Source organism: Scatophagus argus, chromosome 3 (assembly GCF_020382885.2).
Source record: "Scatophagus argus isolate fScaArg1 chromosome 3, fScaArg1.pri, whole genome shotgun sequence".
Taxonomy (NCBI): domain Eukaryota; kingdom Metazoa; phylum Chordata; class Actinopteri; family Scatophagidae; genus Scatophagus; species Scatophagus argus.
In genome coordinates, this window is record NC_058495.1 from 6,820,462 (window position 1) to 6,835,606 (window position 15,145).

The following is a 15,145-nucleotide window of genomic DNA, read 5'->3' on the forward strand; positions in this document are numbered from 1 at the left end:
GGAGTTTTTCTTTATCTCCATTGAGTGCATTAACAAAACAATCAAAAACTCTGTTATTCATGATGTAAACTAATAGAAAGTACAAACCTATACTTGGTAACACTGAATGACTGTCCTTCGGCAACAAGCATAACAACCCCTCCTCAGGTGATTATATTGTCCAAGAGAGTTGGAAAATCCTACATTAGAGCGCACAGCGTGAGACAACTGGTTATTCTGACTGGTCAGTGGTCTGCATTGTTTGAACTCCAACTTTCAGTGTTGGATCAGAGTGCTAGGTGCCTCAAAAGAGGAGTAATACAAAAACGAGACAGAATGGAGTGATTCTATTGTTACCAAATGCGCCTATCGATGATGGAAACGCAAAAATAGTCGATCTAATGTGTTACAAAATGAAATAAAATGAGCTGGACGGCTTGGTGGAAATGAGGCATACAGGAGCAAATGTAATTCACAGGAAAGTGATTTATTCATACACACTGTGTCATACTCAGCCAGGAGTCTGGTGTAAGTTGATTTTAAGTGATTTGTTTTAGGAGGAATCATTTTTCATAACTAAAAACCTGCCCCTTTGTGTTCAGATGGGTTAAACTACCACTCCGACATTATTATTTATATAGTAGTCAGTAAAATCATAAGTCTGTTAAATCACATTGGAACTGCAGCAATATGAATTTCTCTGAAAACCTGCAGTATACATATCTGATTACACTGCACTGCATTTAAACACATTGTACAGTGTTTTTAACACCTCTAAACACCTCAGCAGCGATAAGCATTAAGCTAAGATATTGTTGTGCACAATGACCCCAGAAAACCAAATAGTGCTTTTGTGTTTATTGCAATACACTTAACGTTATTTGTGTGCTTTATTGAGTCACAGTACAAATACAAGGATTTCCTTTTCTTTTTTTTTAAAAAAAGAAAGTTTTTTCACCTGATTTTTACCCTCATGTATTAAGAATGTGTTGTGTGTTCTGCTAAAGACAACACTGTTGACCATAGTTTACAGCAAATTAGTTTCTCCTGTGGTGATGAGCACAAAATTTGATTTCATTGAAAGAAAGAGAAGATAAAAATTGGGAAGAAATCCAAATACGAATTTTGTAATGCTAAAGGTGTTTCAAGGTTAAAAGAAAAACCAATCCCCTGAAAATTATAACTACCCCTTATTTCATTGCATTACTAATTTACATGCTTTGCATTGCTGATGATCATATGGACAGCCCATTATAAGAACTGAGATATAGTGTTCATGTAGGCAATCAATATTCCTATGAACGGTTACCAACATAATCAATGACTACAGCCAAACGCATGATTCATTTACGCAAGTTAACACACTGAGTCAAACTGTTACAATGGATGTCTGATTACATATACTGTGCATAACATGTAACATTAATGCATATACTGTTGTGTGCCACGTATCATAAGAATGTCTTTAAACACAGATTTGTGTTTCATACCTTGACAGGTTTCTTGCGAGATGACTCGGCCTCGTTGTTCTCGGCCTCCTCGTGCTCCTTGCTACCTTGGGGCAGGTTGGAGTAGTTGGCCAAGCTGCTGAGAAGAGATGACACCATGGGGCTGGTGTCCATCTCCTCCTGCACAGGTACAAACACAAACAGGAAGGCTGGAGTCAGTGTTTTCATTGCAGTTTTGAATGAAAGTAGAGGAGCGGAAATGAGAGCAAAAAATAGTACAGCTGTGCATTTAACCCTCTCATCCTGCCAGGTGAACCATCTAATGTAACATTAATATTTTACTGTACTTGGTGAGTGCTGCCTCAGATAACTCTGGATAAGTTACCATTTCAGTTACTGTGCTGCATTGCAAACGGAAATCTCAACCCGAATGAAAAAACTGCTCACTCAATAAATTGTTAAACTTCTGATTTCTAATTTTGTTTTCTTCTTTCCTGTTTAATCCAGAAACCCCACTGAGAGCGCAATGTAAATACCAGACTGCCTCATTGAAGTTCTTTCTTGTAGTGGTGTGAGATTTTCTTGCATTAACCTGAAGTTCCCACTTGCCCTTCACACAGTAATTACCCTCATTAATCGATGTCAGAGCCCCTATTCAATCACTGGATTGTGAGAATGAATGTATCTTGCTTTGTACAATCATGCTTGATATGTGTGTGCTGACAAATCAGTATGGGCAGAATATTGGGCCATACCTCAAACAAGGCCATGTTCTTGCCGTCGTACTGCTGGCTCTTCTCTGCGGCAGCATCGCTACTGTTGATGAAGGGGCTGCTCTCCTTCGGGTTACTGTCACCTGGAAAAACACAGACACACACACCTCCATTTTCAAACTGGACTTAAAGACCACAAAGACTCTAGCAGAGAGCACAATGCACAAGCCATACATGGGCTTCGTTCTTTGAAAATAACCTTTTTGTGTGCTAACCAACAACTTTCAAGAATGGAACAGCATTTATTCATTTATAAATGTATTGTTAAGCCAAGAAAGACACACAGACATTAAATTTAAATCGGAGGACGTCTGTCAGGAGTGAAAGCGAGGCTTGTCGTCTCCAAAAAGCTCCCCAAGTCAGAAAATGCAGAGAAACAGAGCCATATGTAATGGAGTGTGCATTCACAATATGGGCAGTGCTATATATTCCATATGGCCATGGGAGGAATACAAACTGGAACATCTCAGTGAGTTTTTGCTCCACTGACAAACAAAAACATCAAGTTTCACTGCTAACACAGAGAAAAGATAAGCAATGTTCAACCACTAGGCAGCTTTTTACCCTCAAACAAAGAATGGTAGAAACAGTGTGATGTTATCTAGGTGACAGCTCGCTGTCGGCATCATAACTCCATCGAGAAGCATCTGTCTGCAAGTTCACAGCATAAGGCACAAGGGAAATCTTCTAAACAAACACCCCTGCAAGGACAGCATCCATCTCTTGAGAGACTTATTGATTGGACCCTCTGCAGCAAGATCATCGACAAGCTTATTGATTTCCATTTGAGGTTCGAAAATAGATTACAAACCAGGCGTTGGTCGATCCATTTTTGCAAGTGTGACTGTTCCCTTAAGAATTAAAGGAACAGTTCACCCCAAAAGGAAAATTAAGTCATTAACTTCCCATCCACATGTTGATGGAAGGTCAACTGAAGTTTCTTCGTTCATAAAATGTTTCTGGAGCTTCACAGCAAAACAGCATTGCAGCATTAACTTAAACAATTAAAGAGTCTGAGGAAGCTTGTAAACATAAAATGGGCCATGTTGTACTTTGCTGTCATGTTATAGCCTTGCTGTATTTATCCTTAAATAAAAATCAGAGATAGTAGGTCCTCAGTTTTTCCACTGATATCGAAAACGATATTGAATGTCGATATTTCATGCACTTTATGAAACACAGCAACAAATTTTCACATATGAAAACCCAGCAACTGTAAGTGGTTGGGATTTTCTCCCACATTCACTTATTATCAAAATTGGTAGATTAAGAGATCGCAGAGAGAATTATAGAATGTAAATATGAGTATACACCGGAAGTAATCATCAAAATGAATGCATTATCATGAGTGTTGGCTTACATTAGTGTTAAAGCATGACAGTTAATTGGTTAAATCTTATGCAGAGCTTGACTGTAAACACCATGACAGAGATGTATAAAGAGAAAGAAGCTTCAGAGGAGGACACTGAAAAGAGGAACCAAATGAAAACATATTTCAGTCTGACTTGGTCTAACACACATAGACACATGTGGATCCAACGTTATTTTACACCTCAACTGCTTCCCGAATGGATGTTTGCTTTTGTCGAGAAAAATAATTACATTCAGAATCACTTTATTCACCAATGAAGGTCCTTGTGGCGAAAGAGTAAGCTGTCTTATTTGCGCCTTCCACTTCGAGCATCTCTTGAGGGAGACAGCAGATTGTTCTCCCTCTGGCTCTCGGTCCTGTCTTAGACTGAGCACCACGAGACCAGGTTATTTATAGCCAGGATGCTGCAGCCATGTGCCATGACGTCGGGGCACCGCTAACAGCCGGCACACTGTTCTACAGAGACAGAGCAATAGGGCCACTCAGACGGGGACACTGAGAAAAGGGGTCGCGCATGAAGATTTGAGGCAAGAAAAGAGCACAGAAACAAAGAAAGAAGCAAGCAGGGGAGATGTTAATACAAACTGATGGAAAGCAAGAGAATGAGGGTGAAGCTGAGAAGATGAAGAGAGACACAGATAGATGCAGCAAGTTCGAGTAGTGACAGGGAGGAAGAGAGAGATGGGGGTTCAGACAGACAGAGAGGAGGCAGCCAGACCTGAAATGGGAACCCGCAGAGGGAGAGAAGGAGAGACACATTTATGTCTCTGGCTGTAAATGTAAAAAGCATATTCTGCTGCACTTAAGGTCCAGCTCACTTTGACCTGCAGGTTCAAACATACAGAGCGGTTAAAAGCCGGACTTCAGCTTTTTCAGGACATGTGGATTATTTAGTTGTATGTTTGAAACTATTTTTTAGCTCTTCAGACCACATGAGGAGGACATACTTCTGTGCCTGTGGAATAAATATTTTCCATCTTGTTGTACAGGGCAGATGAGATAAATATCAATGTCAATGTCGGTGTACACAGTATGTACTAATTTATGCCTGTAAGCACACCAACACTCACAGACACAACCTCTCACTATATGCCACTTAATTACTATATTTATCTCGTGCCATTTGTGCACCTGTCCTATTGCAAAGCACTACATACAATGTACAACTTTAGAGGACAAGTCGATAGCTTGTGACGACTAAAAAAAGCTCTTCTAGCTCCTCCAGTGTGTGGACTTGCTGCTTTTCTTATTTTTTTAAATAACTGCGAATTGACTGTGGACTGTTTGGACTGTTGGTTGGACAAAATAAGCAATTTCAATGTGTCATCTCTGGAAAGAATAATTGGCAGTCTTAAAAGACTTCAGTTTACAGATTGATGCATGATGAAGTAAATGTTGCAGCCTATATGGCATCCAGATAGCAGATCCAGACAGCACTCCAGCAGATCAGAGGATAGGATAGCTTTAAATGACCCTCATACCAAATCTGATCCATGCAAAATGCTTCTTGTTACTAGGCACAGTACTACTAGATGGACCTGCAAAACACATTTGAATTTAGATCCACTAATTAAAATTCCTCTCAGTGACATTTTAAATATTTGCACACCTGCGTGAACATGATCAGATGTTACTAGTCAGCTGACAGCCACACTGCTCATGAATGTCCAAATGATGGTGAAGCATAAATGAAACAGCGAATCAAACGATGCTGTGACAACTTCATTCATTCTTTTACAAAATTCTCACAACAAAATGCTTCACCTTGGCAAGATACAGCATGTAAATCTATACCTGTTATCAGTGTTAAATAAATAAATGATTCAGTGTCTGACATCTCGCTTTACTCCCTCGTGGAGTGTTTATCATGAAATGAACGCGTGTTTCTAGAATCAAAGTACATGCACAGGCCAACATATTCCCTTTCACACACAGCACTTCTTAAAGGATCAAAGGGTACAGTGATGTGAGAACACACACACACACACACACACACACACACACACACATGCACTGCTGTGTATCTGAAGGGCTAATGCCCCAAAGACAACTTCTCTATCCTATCGCTTATCTCTTCATGGCCCATTTCTCTCCATCATCTAATAATTAAAACTCCATCATCAAAGGAATGATTGATACCCCCCTTTTGGAAAAATGACAGTGCCTAAAAGAGTTTTGCTCTGACCGCATCCCCCAAGCAGCTTATCCTCCTTCAATCTGATGGGATCCGTCCAACAACGGCTCTCACTATCAAAGCCTCGTCCTATCTATGGTCAAAATCCAGAGCTTTACTGCTCACTGGGCATGCAATCGAAGCAAATCCTTGACAAAACAAAAACACTGATTCTACACTGTCCTCTCATTTTCTTGTCCTTGACTTTTGGCAGTAGAAGATTATTGTGAATATACTGAGACTCATATTTGATGCATTGCGGTTTATAACCTAGTTAGTTTCATGCCAAGTAAGACGAAAGGATGTGAATTACTGTATGCATCAATTTACTGTGCTACTTGTGCTCACTGTATTATTGAGCAACATTTATAATAAACTGCAAAGAGGCCTTGTTTGTAGCATGGAAGACGTGCAGGTCATTAATCTGTGCTGTCAGTATGCAACTGTAAGCACTGCAGCACTTTTTGCAAAGATTCAACAACAAAATGTTGCGGGTAAAAGCTTCTTAAATGTGAGGATTTGCTTCTTTTCTCTGTCCATATTTTACCCTGAGAAATACTGATGTTCATTTTACAATGTTCTCTGACATTTGATTAATTGAAAAAATACCAATATTAGACTGCAACTCATTATTTTTTTCATTACCACATCATCAAAGTATAGCTGCCAATTCATTTTCTGTCTGTTAACAAATCAATTAATTGTTTCAACTCTAAGCAAGAAATCAATGCTAAAACAAGATTCTGACTGTGTCCCTTTCATTATAAAGAAAACACAGAGTTAATTTTGTGTCTTTGTCCTTTGTGTGTTCTTAATGATGTAACTCTTATATCCACATTATATATTTTAGAAAATGATGTCGCTATTGTGTTTTCGTAGGACTTTACTGCTCTACATCCTATAATTTATAATCTATAATCGTGTTTAAAATAGAGCGTATTTCTCACATGTTCTGCAGTCTCTGCTTTCTGTTGTATCAGAGCACAGGCTGCACCAGGAGTCACTTGGAGCGTCTGACTGTAAATAGAACTTTGACTGCAAATGAGTGGAGGACTGGTCCACTGCTCTCACTTGGACAATTCACAGTTTTCCAACGGATCTTTGAACAGAGCCGCAGAGGACTACTTGGTGAGAGCTATTTGACTTTGTTTTATTGATCCTCCTTGTACAGTGGGGAGGTGGCGACACTCACAGTCATTGCTCTCTTTCTCTCTTTTTACACTTACAGTCTGTTACTCACTCTCTCTGCTCTATGTCACGTGGCCATATCTGCTCTTTTTCTCTGTGGACTGACTTAAAGGGGAAAAGCCAAAGAGCTAGATGTTGATTCTTGAGGAGCTGATTCAACAGAGACTAGGGGACCACTTGTAAATTTGGTGTGTGTGTGTGTGTGTGTGTGTGTGGGGGGGGGGGGGGGGTTAGTGATGTGATGGCACATATGGTTGGCTTAGACACTGCTAAACTACACTACCTGTGCAGCAGCAGAAAAACAACTGTGGCCAATTAATCTATTAATCTTAGTCTGGGCAGAGATGGCTGAATTTCAGCTGTTTCATGTGAAAAAAGGGACATGTGAAATGTGACAACCATTTCCAGTGCTGCTGAAAAATGAGTCCTTTTACACATCCAAAATGTATTAACAGCTACTTCATGTATGAAAGTAAATACAGACTATTCTTTTGGCTGTTAGTCAGAGTCGAGGTGGAGTAAACAGTGAGTACATCTGCTTGTTTGGAGACATTTAATTTGTATCTAGAGAGAAATGCTTCATCTGGCGGAAGAGTGAGGAATTTAAATGGAATTAGTGGGATGGAAACAAACAATTAAAAAAAGACAGAGTTGGATTTTCTGGCTGCGTTCCCCGCCATTGTTCCTTGGTGCATCGCCAAATCCAAGCAGGTCATGAGTTCACTCACTGTATCCCTGTGAACATTACCACAGCGCAGAGGTCTTTCTCCCCCTCTCTCTGTATATCTATAAATAGTGACAGATTGGATATTGGGTGGAGCCAGGTGGAGGATTAAGGTCACTTTAATCTAAATTCCAGTCAAATCAGGATTGACCCAAACATATCTGTGTGCAATTCTTGAAAAAAAAAAATGACTTTGCCTAAAATTGACCCACATGTAATATGTTTCAGTTGTAAGGCAGTTTAATATTATACAGATGAGAAAGGGGCACAGAAGGACGCCGTGAAGTTTAAATATGAGAAAATTAAAGATAGATAAAGATCTTATGCAAGGCTATTCATATTAATATGGCTGAAATCAATGGGACCATATTAATGAGAACATTTCTCTGATACTGTTATATCACAGTATAGCAATTGTATGCATTTCAAATTTTTGTATTAGTTTCTTTCTTTTATTAGTTTCTCAACTTCCTTGCGTTTCGTTTAATTTGTGACTTCTATCTTAGTTCAATAATATTTCTATTGGAGTGTTCAGTATTTTGTATCTTTTTATTTTTTTAATGTTTAATTTGTTTGCAGTGATGTTTCCAAATACAGTATTTTAGATTTTTTTGTCTGACCATTAGTACAAAACTAATCACAGAAAACTACAAAACACACTGAATATTCACATTTGTGTAGGTTGAACTACTGAAAAAGATTCATTGATTAACAATGCTGTTTCCTGTTGACAATTTTAGCAGTAAAATAGTCAACTTGGTAGTTAATGATACGATAACAAATGATAAACTATGACCCTCAAACCACTGTGTACATTGCCTCAAGAATCTGCCATAACCAATTTTGGTCATTTTTAGTTATTTTCTTGGATTTATACACAACAGAAATTTGTAAAATACTGCCAAGATTTGATCATATCATCGTAATTTATCATCATGATAAATAATCATATAAATATATTGTGCAGCCAGAAAAGAACTATAAATCAACTTTTCAGATTAACTTAGAATTATATTAATACACTGCCTCCATCAGCACAAAGTCCACATTTGCCAAATCATGACATCGATTATGTTTACTGATAAGAAGGTATGAAGGCAAGCAGTAAGACAATACCTGTTTCTTTTTTAATGCTGTATTTACAAGTGATTTACAGAGAGCACAAACGTAATGTACAGGAGAAAAAATAGCAACAGCATATGGTTACATGCCCACATGTGCCCCCACACACTGTCATAAATAGATATTCCCTCACTCCCTTCCTTCCTATCATGGCTCCAGCACCACATCAGAGACACAACAGCCTTGTATAACGAGATCTCACGCTCTGTGTTTCCTCCCACTCTCACCTTTCTAACTCTCTTTATTCTTCTTCTCTGCTGCTGCTTTCACCACTGCTGCGCTTATATGTTTACATGTATATATGGAACCCGTCAAGTGTGGATACCTACATAAAGATGCCCTTTTCTCCCTTAGTGGTACTGCAGGATAGGACCTGTGCACTGATCAGTATTCAGGCCGGTGCGTCAGCGCTGTATGAATTTTAATGCAGCCTTGCCTCACAGGGTACGACTTTGACACGGTCCCTTCTGTCCAGCCCCTCAACACCATGAGCAGAGATCCCGGCTCCTGATTGGCTCCTGAGTTTAACGGCAGCTGACTGGCTGAGAGCAGAGTGAAGCAGGAGGATGCATGTACATGAGAGTGTACAGCGGGCTCTTGGCATGTTGACCGGGCCTCCGCACATGTCACTGTCTGATGTCTTATGATGAATGGGTAGGTTTAGTCCAATTTCCCCTAGCTGTGCACGTCAGGATTAATTTTTGTTTAATGGCAGGCCCCCGCAATGCCTTCCCAGCAGCACCCTCTCTATCTGACATCCAGCACAGAAGGTGATTGTGCACGGGAGGAGACTGACAGAAAAATAAAACTAAGCCATCCCTCCCCACTTTATTTGTTCACCTCTGCAACTAACTGCCAACTGGAGGAATATCTTGACAGACAAAGATATACAGATGTTGCCGGCAGGTGACAACTGCCAGACTCCACTATGAAATGATGCAGAGAGAAGGCAGATTGAGAATTTGAGATTTTATTCACTGTATATCAAAAGGATTTTTTCATAAACTTGTATCATGCTATGACAGAATTCAATTTCTTCCTCTGCCTGTTATCATTAATATCACAGAATACTCTCTCGTACTAATATTTGATAGATAACAATCTATTCTATTTGACGCAAAAACACAGACTGCAAACACATCAGTACGTTTGCTAAAGTGTCTTGCATTTCTATACATCAGATAAGAAGGAATACAGAGCTGGCAGACAGTCGCGACTGCACTGTAAAAAAGTCATTTTAGATAATAGATTTGTGGCCTTAACATCGCTTTAACCTGTAGTCTGTGGCATCGGGGGAGTAATAAAAATCAGAATTCACTTAAAATGTGTTTTTCTTTAGAGATAATTCTTCTATAAAGACACAACTGATCATCACTCAAAGACAATGCAGCAAAGGTCTTAAGCAAACACGGACATATAACATGAGTTATTAAGTTCAAAGGTTCACTGTGGACTTTGGAATGCTTTAATAAACATTTTTAAAATTTTATTTTTTGTTTTTGTTAACACCATTACATATTGATCACATACATTGTAGGTGAGTATAGGATTACTCCATTAATAATTTACAGTAGCCGCAACTAACAATTACTTTCATTATAGAATAATAAACTCCTGATTACTCTCTTGTCTATAAATGTCATGGAGAGAAACAAAAGATTTTCCATTTCCCTTTCCAATGTGACATCTTCAGATGTCACTTTGTCTGACCAAAAGTCCAAAACCCAAAGATATCCAGTTTACAAATATTCACATGTATATACAACAGAGACAAGCAGCCAGTCCTCACATTGGAGAACAGGTAAATGTTTGCCTTTTAAACAAAAACGGAGACAGAAATCATGAGTAAATGGTTATCAAAACAGTTGCTCCTTAATAGGAAATTAACTGACTGACTAATCGATTCAGCTCCACAGAGCCAAACCTTGCTGTTGCATTCAGGAAAAATAAGACTTGTAAGCACTCTCCTCTCAAAAGCTTGCCTTATTTCACAGCCGAATTTACTTTAAACGCTGGTGCTGTGTTTAAACTTTTAAACCAAAACCCTTCAACCCTCTGCTGTCACACCATGGCTTGTTCGCCTGTCCACAAGCCTTTCAGTATGTTCACTTGAAAGGAAAAGTGTCAGGCAGGCAGCGGGCCGCCTGGTATGAGGTGCAGCGAATGGCTAACCATGTAAAGCCAGTAACACTGAGCCCCGGTGGAGCCTGGCTATCAGACTCCCTCAGGTGGTGGGCTGGCTTTGGGAGAACGCCCTGTGTCATGTCAGTCAGCAGCATGCCTCCTGCATGCATGGAGACTGCCTGTGGGAGTAACTTTAGCTAGCTGCCTACTGCTGCTGTAATTGGTGAGCCACTGAGCCTAACAGGGCTGCAGGGATGAAGGGAAGAGATGAAAAAAAAAAGAATTGCGTGGGTGGAGGTGAGGGAGTGAGAGTGTCAGGGAGGGAAAAGGATTGAGTGGGAAGAGAGGTGAGGTTGGGTAGGATTATACACTGGTGAGGTAATTGGTGGAGGAGCAAAGGTGTCCCACACCTGCTATCTTTTACTTTTTTAAGAACAGCGTAGCCAGAAGAAAGACACAGAAGCAAGAAGCAGCTGAGAGCAGGGAGGGAGACAGAGGTGACAGGATGGGAGAAATGATAGCAGCTGGAAGATTGACATATTTTCATGAGGTCATGGATTAAAAATTCACCCCAACTTATCACATGCCAGGAAACCAATTTAACTCGGAAACATAATTTCCTTCTCGTTGCTCTGGCCAGGTCCGGATGTGGAGCCAAGCGATATCACACTTTTATTACATTTGGCACATTTTTGGACAAGGGGCTCCTATAAGAGGGTTCAGCAGCCTGTGACAGGACGAGGTATCTTGGCTGACTCAGAATACAAAGGCAGGTTGGGGATCGAATTGCCTGCAGCAAAGTCTTAGAGACGGCAGGGATGGTTTATGCGATCGCTAGTTCTGATCGAAGGTGACAGGGCTATCATCTCACCAGGTCTGCAGCTTTCTGGCTCACTGATGGAATGCTGGAGGTGTGAATTGAGGTGCAAATTAACACCTGAGTGTCTTCTGTGCTGACCAAACCCCTCCCGGCTTTGGCCATGTTCTCCATCCTTCCCCACTTTGACTTCCAAGTCAGAGAGAAAACAATCTAGCCAAAGCCCAGGGGAGAACGGAGGGAGGGGAGGGTCTTTCAGCACCTTTCCTCATTTATTTCATTCTCCGGTCCTCTTCTCTAAGGTGTAATACCACATCCCTGCAGTCTCTTGTCTCCCACACCTTTCTTCTTCCCACTTCTATCATTTCTGCTCTTATTCTCACCTCTCTCCTCCAGCCAAGTAACAAAGTCAACAGGTAGGGCTGTGGACACCGAAAACCAGTTGCACACGCTGGGGTGAGTAAAAAAAAAAAAAAAAAGAGAACTAAAAAGATAATCAATAAATGAAACTATTTTGGTGTAAAATTGAATCAAATTTGATAAGACCCTGGCATCTGGCAACAGTGAATTAATTCACTTTTATACTTTTACTTTTACTTTTATACTTTTACTTTTCTCCAAGTGAGGTCAAGTTATAATATATGAGGCAGTAAAAATGTTATTTTTTTTTATGTGCACACCATCTGATTTTTTGCATAACATAATCATTGAACTGGCTGGTAATCTAATAGAAATCCACCAAGCAGCATGACACTTCTTATGTTTTCACTGGACCCCCTTCTGGTTCACAGGTCGACGGGCCTACTGGGAAAATTTCCACAACCCCAGATGGTTCGTCTGCCTCTACTGGCCTGGCAAAACTCTTCCTTTCCAACTGCTCAGAAATTAAAGCACTCAGGCAAACAGATACTGCACTGTCACTGTCTCTCACAATAGCAAATGTTTTCTAATATTCTTATGACTGACTGACAGCTGCTGGCTGGAGCTAAAACATCCTTAAATATCTCTATGATACACCACAATTAGTATTTCAATGCTGACTTGCCTGCCAAGTGCGCAGCATCATAGCACTTCATGTGAAGAGACAGAGAGAAAGACTTATTATGTAACATGGCCAAAAATAACTTCAATGAAACATTTCACCATCCTCTCTGAGAGTCAAGGCAAGCTGGCATGGTGGGGCGAAAGGCTGAAGGGGATAAATCTACATCAAACTAATTTGCAAGGAACTAACAGCATAAATTCAGCTGATTTGCAAGGCAACAACATCAGTGAGCAGAGAGGGTCGTAAAGCACAAGCAGCCAACTCAATCACAGCTCTGTTCAGGCGTACGATGAACAACAGTTTCAGGACCATCACACTGTGTATGACGGTCCTGTCTAGTGTCTAACAGATATTTTCTGTGACTTTACATTACTCATCATTCGTTTCATTAGTTCCTACAGTGTGAGTTGACAAGAAGATTACCTATTGTCCATAGGGTTTGTGGCTCATTGCCCAAGAGTCTAAGACAGTGAACCAAAACAATATGGGGGGGAATGGGGGGAAAAGCTGAAAGATGCTAAAAGTGCTGAGAGGAACTGCTTAGTTGGATGATAATTCTCAGTGGGCCTGTCACTACAAGTGACACCTTTCATATTACATGTAATCCTCTGACCCACTGTTCATATGAAACTACTGATTAGAGCAGCTTTACATTCAACTACATCTTGTGAGGCTAGCAGCCCTGCATCAGCACCAAGGACCTGACATTTTAAAAGAAATAAAAATGGAGAGAAGGCAAAGGAGCAGGCGGAAGCGAGAGATCGCCCATAATGAGGGGAGTTTATAGGCTATCAACTTCAACAGGAAAAGTAATGGAGTCAGGGAAGACAGAGTGCAGACTGAAGCACTGCAGCAGGCAGACAGAGAGACAGACAACAAACAGATGGACAGACAGACAGAGCTGCACACAAAAAGATTAGAGCCTTGTTCTTCAATCTGGCCTGGGCAGATAAGACTACAGCATTCAGGGATTTATCAAGTACCGCAGTACAGGTGCATTACCTGGACGGCTGAGCGCAGTCTCAGTCATTTACTGATAGGATACAGTTTCTAACACTCGTGTGCTCATTTTCCCATTTATTTTTGAGTGCGTGTCTGTGTGTTTGCTTTTGTGTGACAGCTCTGCCCAGAGACCCGCCACAGGGCCAAGGCTCATCTTGTCGAAGCCCAGCAGATCTTAGCGGATATTTCTGGTCTTTGGCAGCTAAATAAATAATGGAACACTGGTTTGGATTTAGACAGAGATGAAAGCTTTAAGAGTTGAGCTTTTTACAGCTGTGCCCTCGGAAAGAGATGGAGAGCAAAAGAAAGAGAAAGTGGCACCATGCAAACAGGAATACAGACACTCCAACCATGTCCCATCACACCAGAAAATAAGGTCACCTCTTTAAAGTGTGCTGGTAGCACATGTAGATTCATTGCACAGTACAATGTTGTTGCTAAATGTGACTTTTCAAATTCATGTGTGTGCTAGTCGTCTGTATTTTATAAAACATTAATGCAGTATGCAACCTGAAAACACAGTACAAAATGCCCTCTCTTAGGATGTACTCTGGAGAAAACGTACAGGGGAAAGCGAGGGGCAAATGAAACAGAAAGTTATAGTCAGTGAGCTCTGGGAGTTTATCTCCACTCCACTTTTTCTTTTGGCCTAGACAGAAGTGTTTTTTTAAATGAAAAAAAAGGAGGAGGAAGTTGTAAAAGAGGGGCCTCTAGGCAGAGGAGGGAAGTGAAGGGGCTGTTTGAAAAATGATCCGCTTTGTCTCTCTCTCTCCCCCGTTTCCTCGTATTCACCTCTTTTCCTCTCTCTGTTACCCTCTGCAGACTGTTGCCTGGCTGGTAGGAGCCACTGTTCACTTGAATAGAGAGAGTTGCTGTGTGCTTGTGTGTGTCAGACTGCATCCTGGTGGGCCGACAGACTCAAAGACTGTGGCTTTTGTCTCCCTTTGATTACTCTATGAATTATGCATCCTGTACCTCTCTGTTTGCATGTCCAAGTGTGTGCGTGCGCATGTATGTGTGTGTGTGTGTGGAGCTGAGCCAGAGACTGCAGTGTTTAATGACAGTGACTGATACTGCTTCGCCCTTCTCACTCTCTCCATTGCACGCCTACACACATACAAATTCATGCATACTCACGCAGACACACATTAACACACACACACACGCACACACACACAGAAACTTAGTTACAGTGACTGATATCTGTCCTTGTCTGCTCTTTACTCTCCCATCTCTCATCAGCCCTCAGAGAGCTGAGCCTGGACTTCAGAACACTGTGAAGGTCAGAAACTGTGTGTAACAGTAACAAAGCTGTTCTGCTTCTGCTTTAAGAGCAGGGCGTGGCTGAGTCTGTGCTACACTATTTACAGAGACATCT

At 40.8% G+C, this 15,145-nt stretch overlaps 1 protein-coding gene across 5 annotated transcripts in view; it reads right to left on the bottom strand.

The window, feature by feature from the left end:
• The window catches only part of slc12a5a (solute carrier family 12 member 5a), a 140,521-nt gene that overhangs the window by 43,187 nt on the left and 82,189 nt on the right, over positions 1-15,145 (bottom strand). For all 5 annotated transcript variants that reach the window (XM_046383119.1, XM_046383118.1, XM_046383117.1 and 2 more), the window contains exons 2-3: positions 2,183-2,283; positions 1,470-1,607 (exon numbers count right to left, since the gene is read on the bottom strand). In XM_046383119.1, the coding sequence (XP_046239075.1) occupies positions 1,470-1,607; positions 2,183-2,283 (239 nt within the window). The remainder of the gene's footprint in view (positions 1-1,469; positions 1,608-2,182; positions 2,284-15,145) is intronic.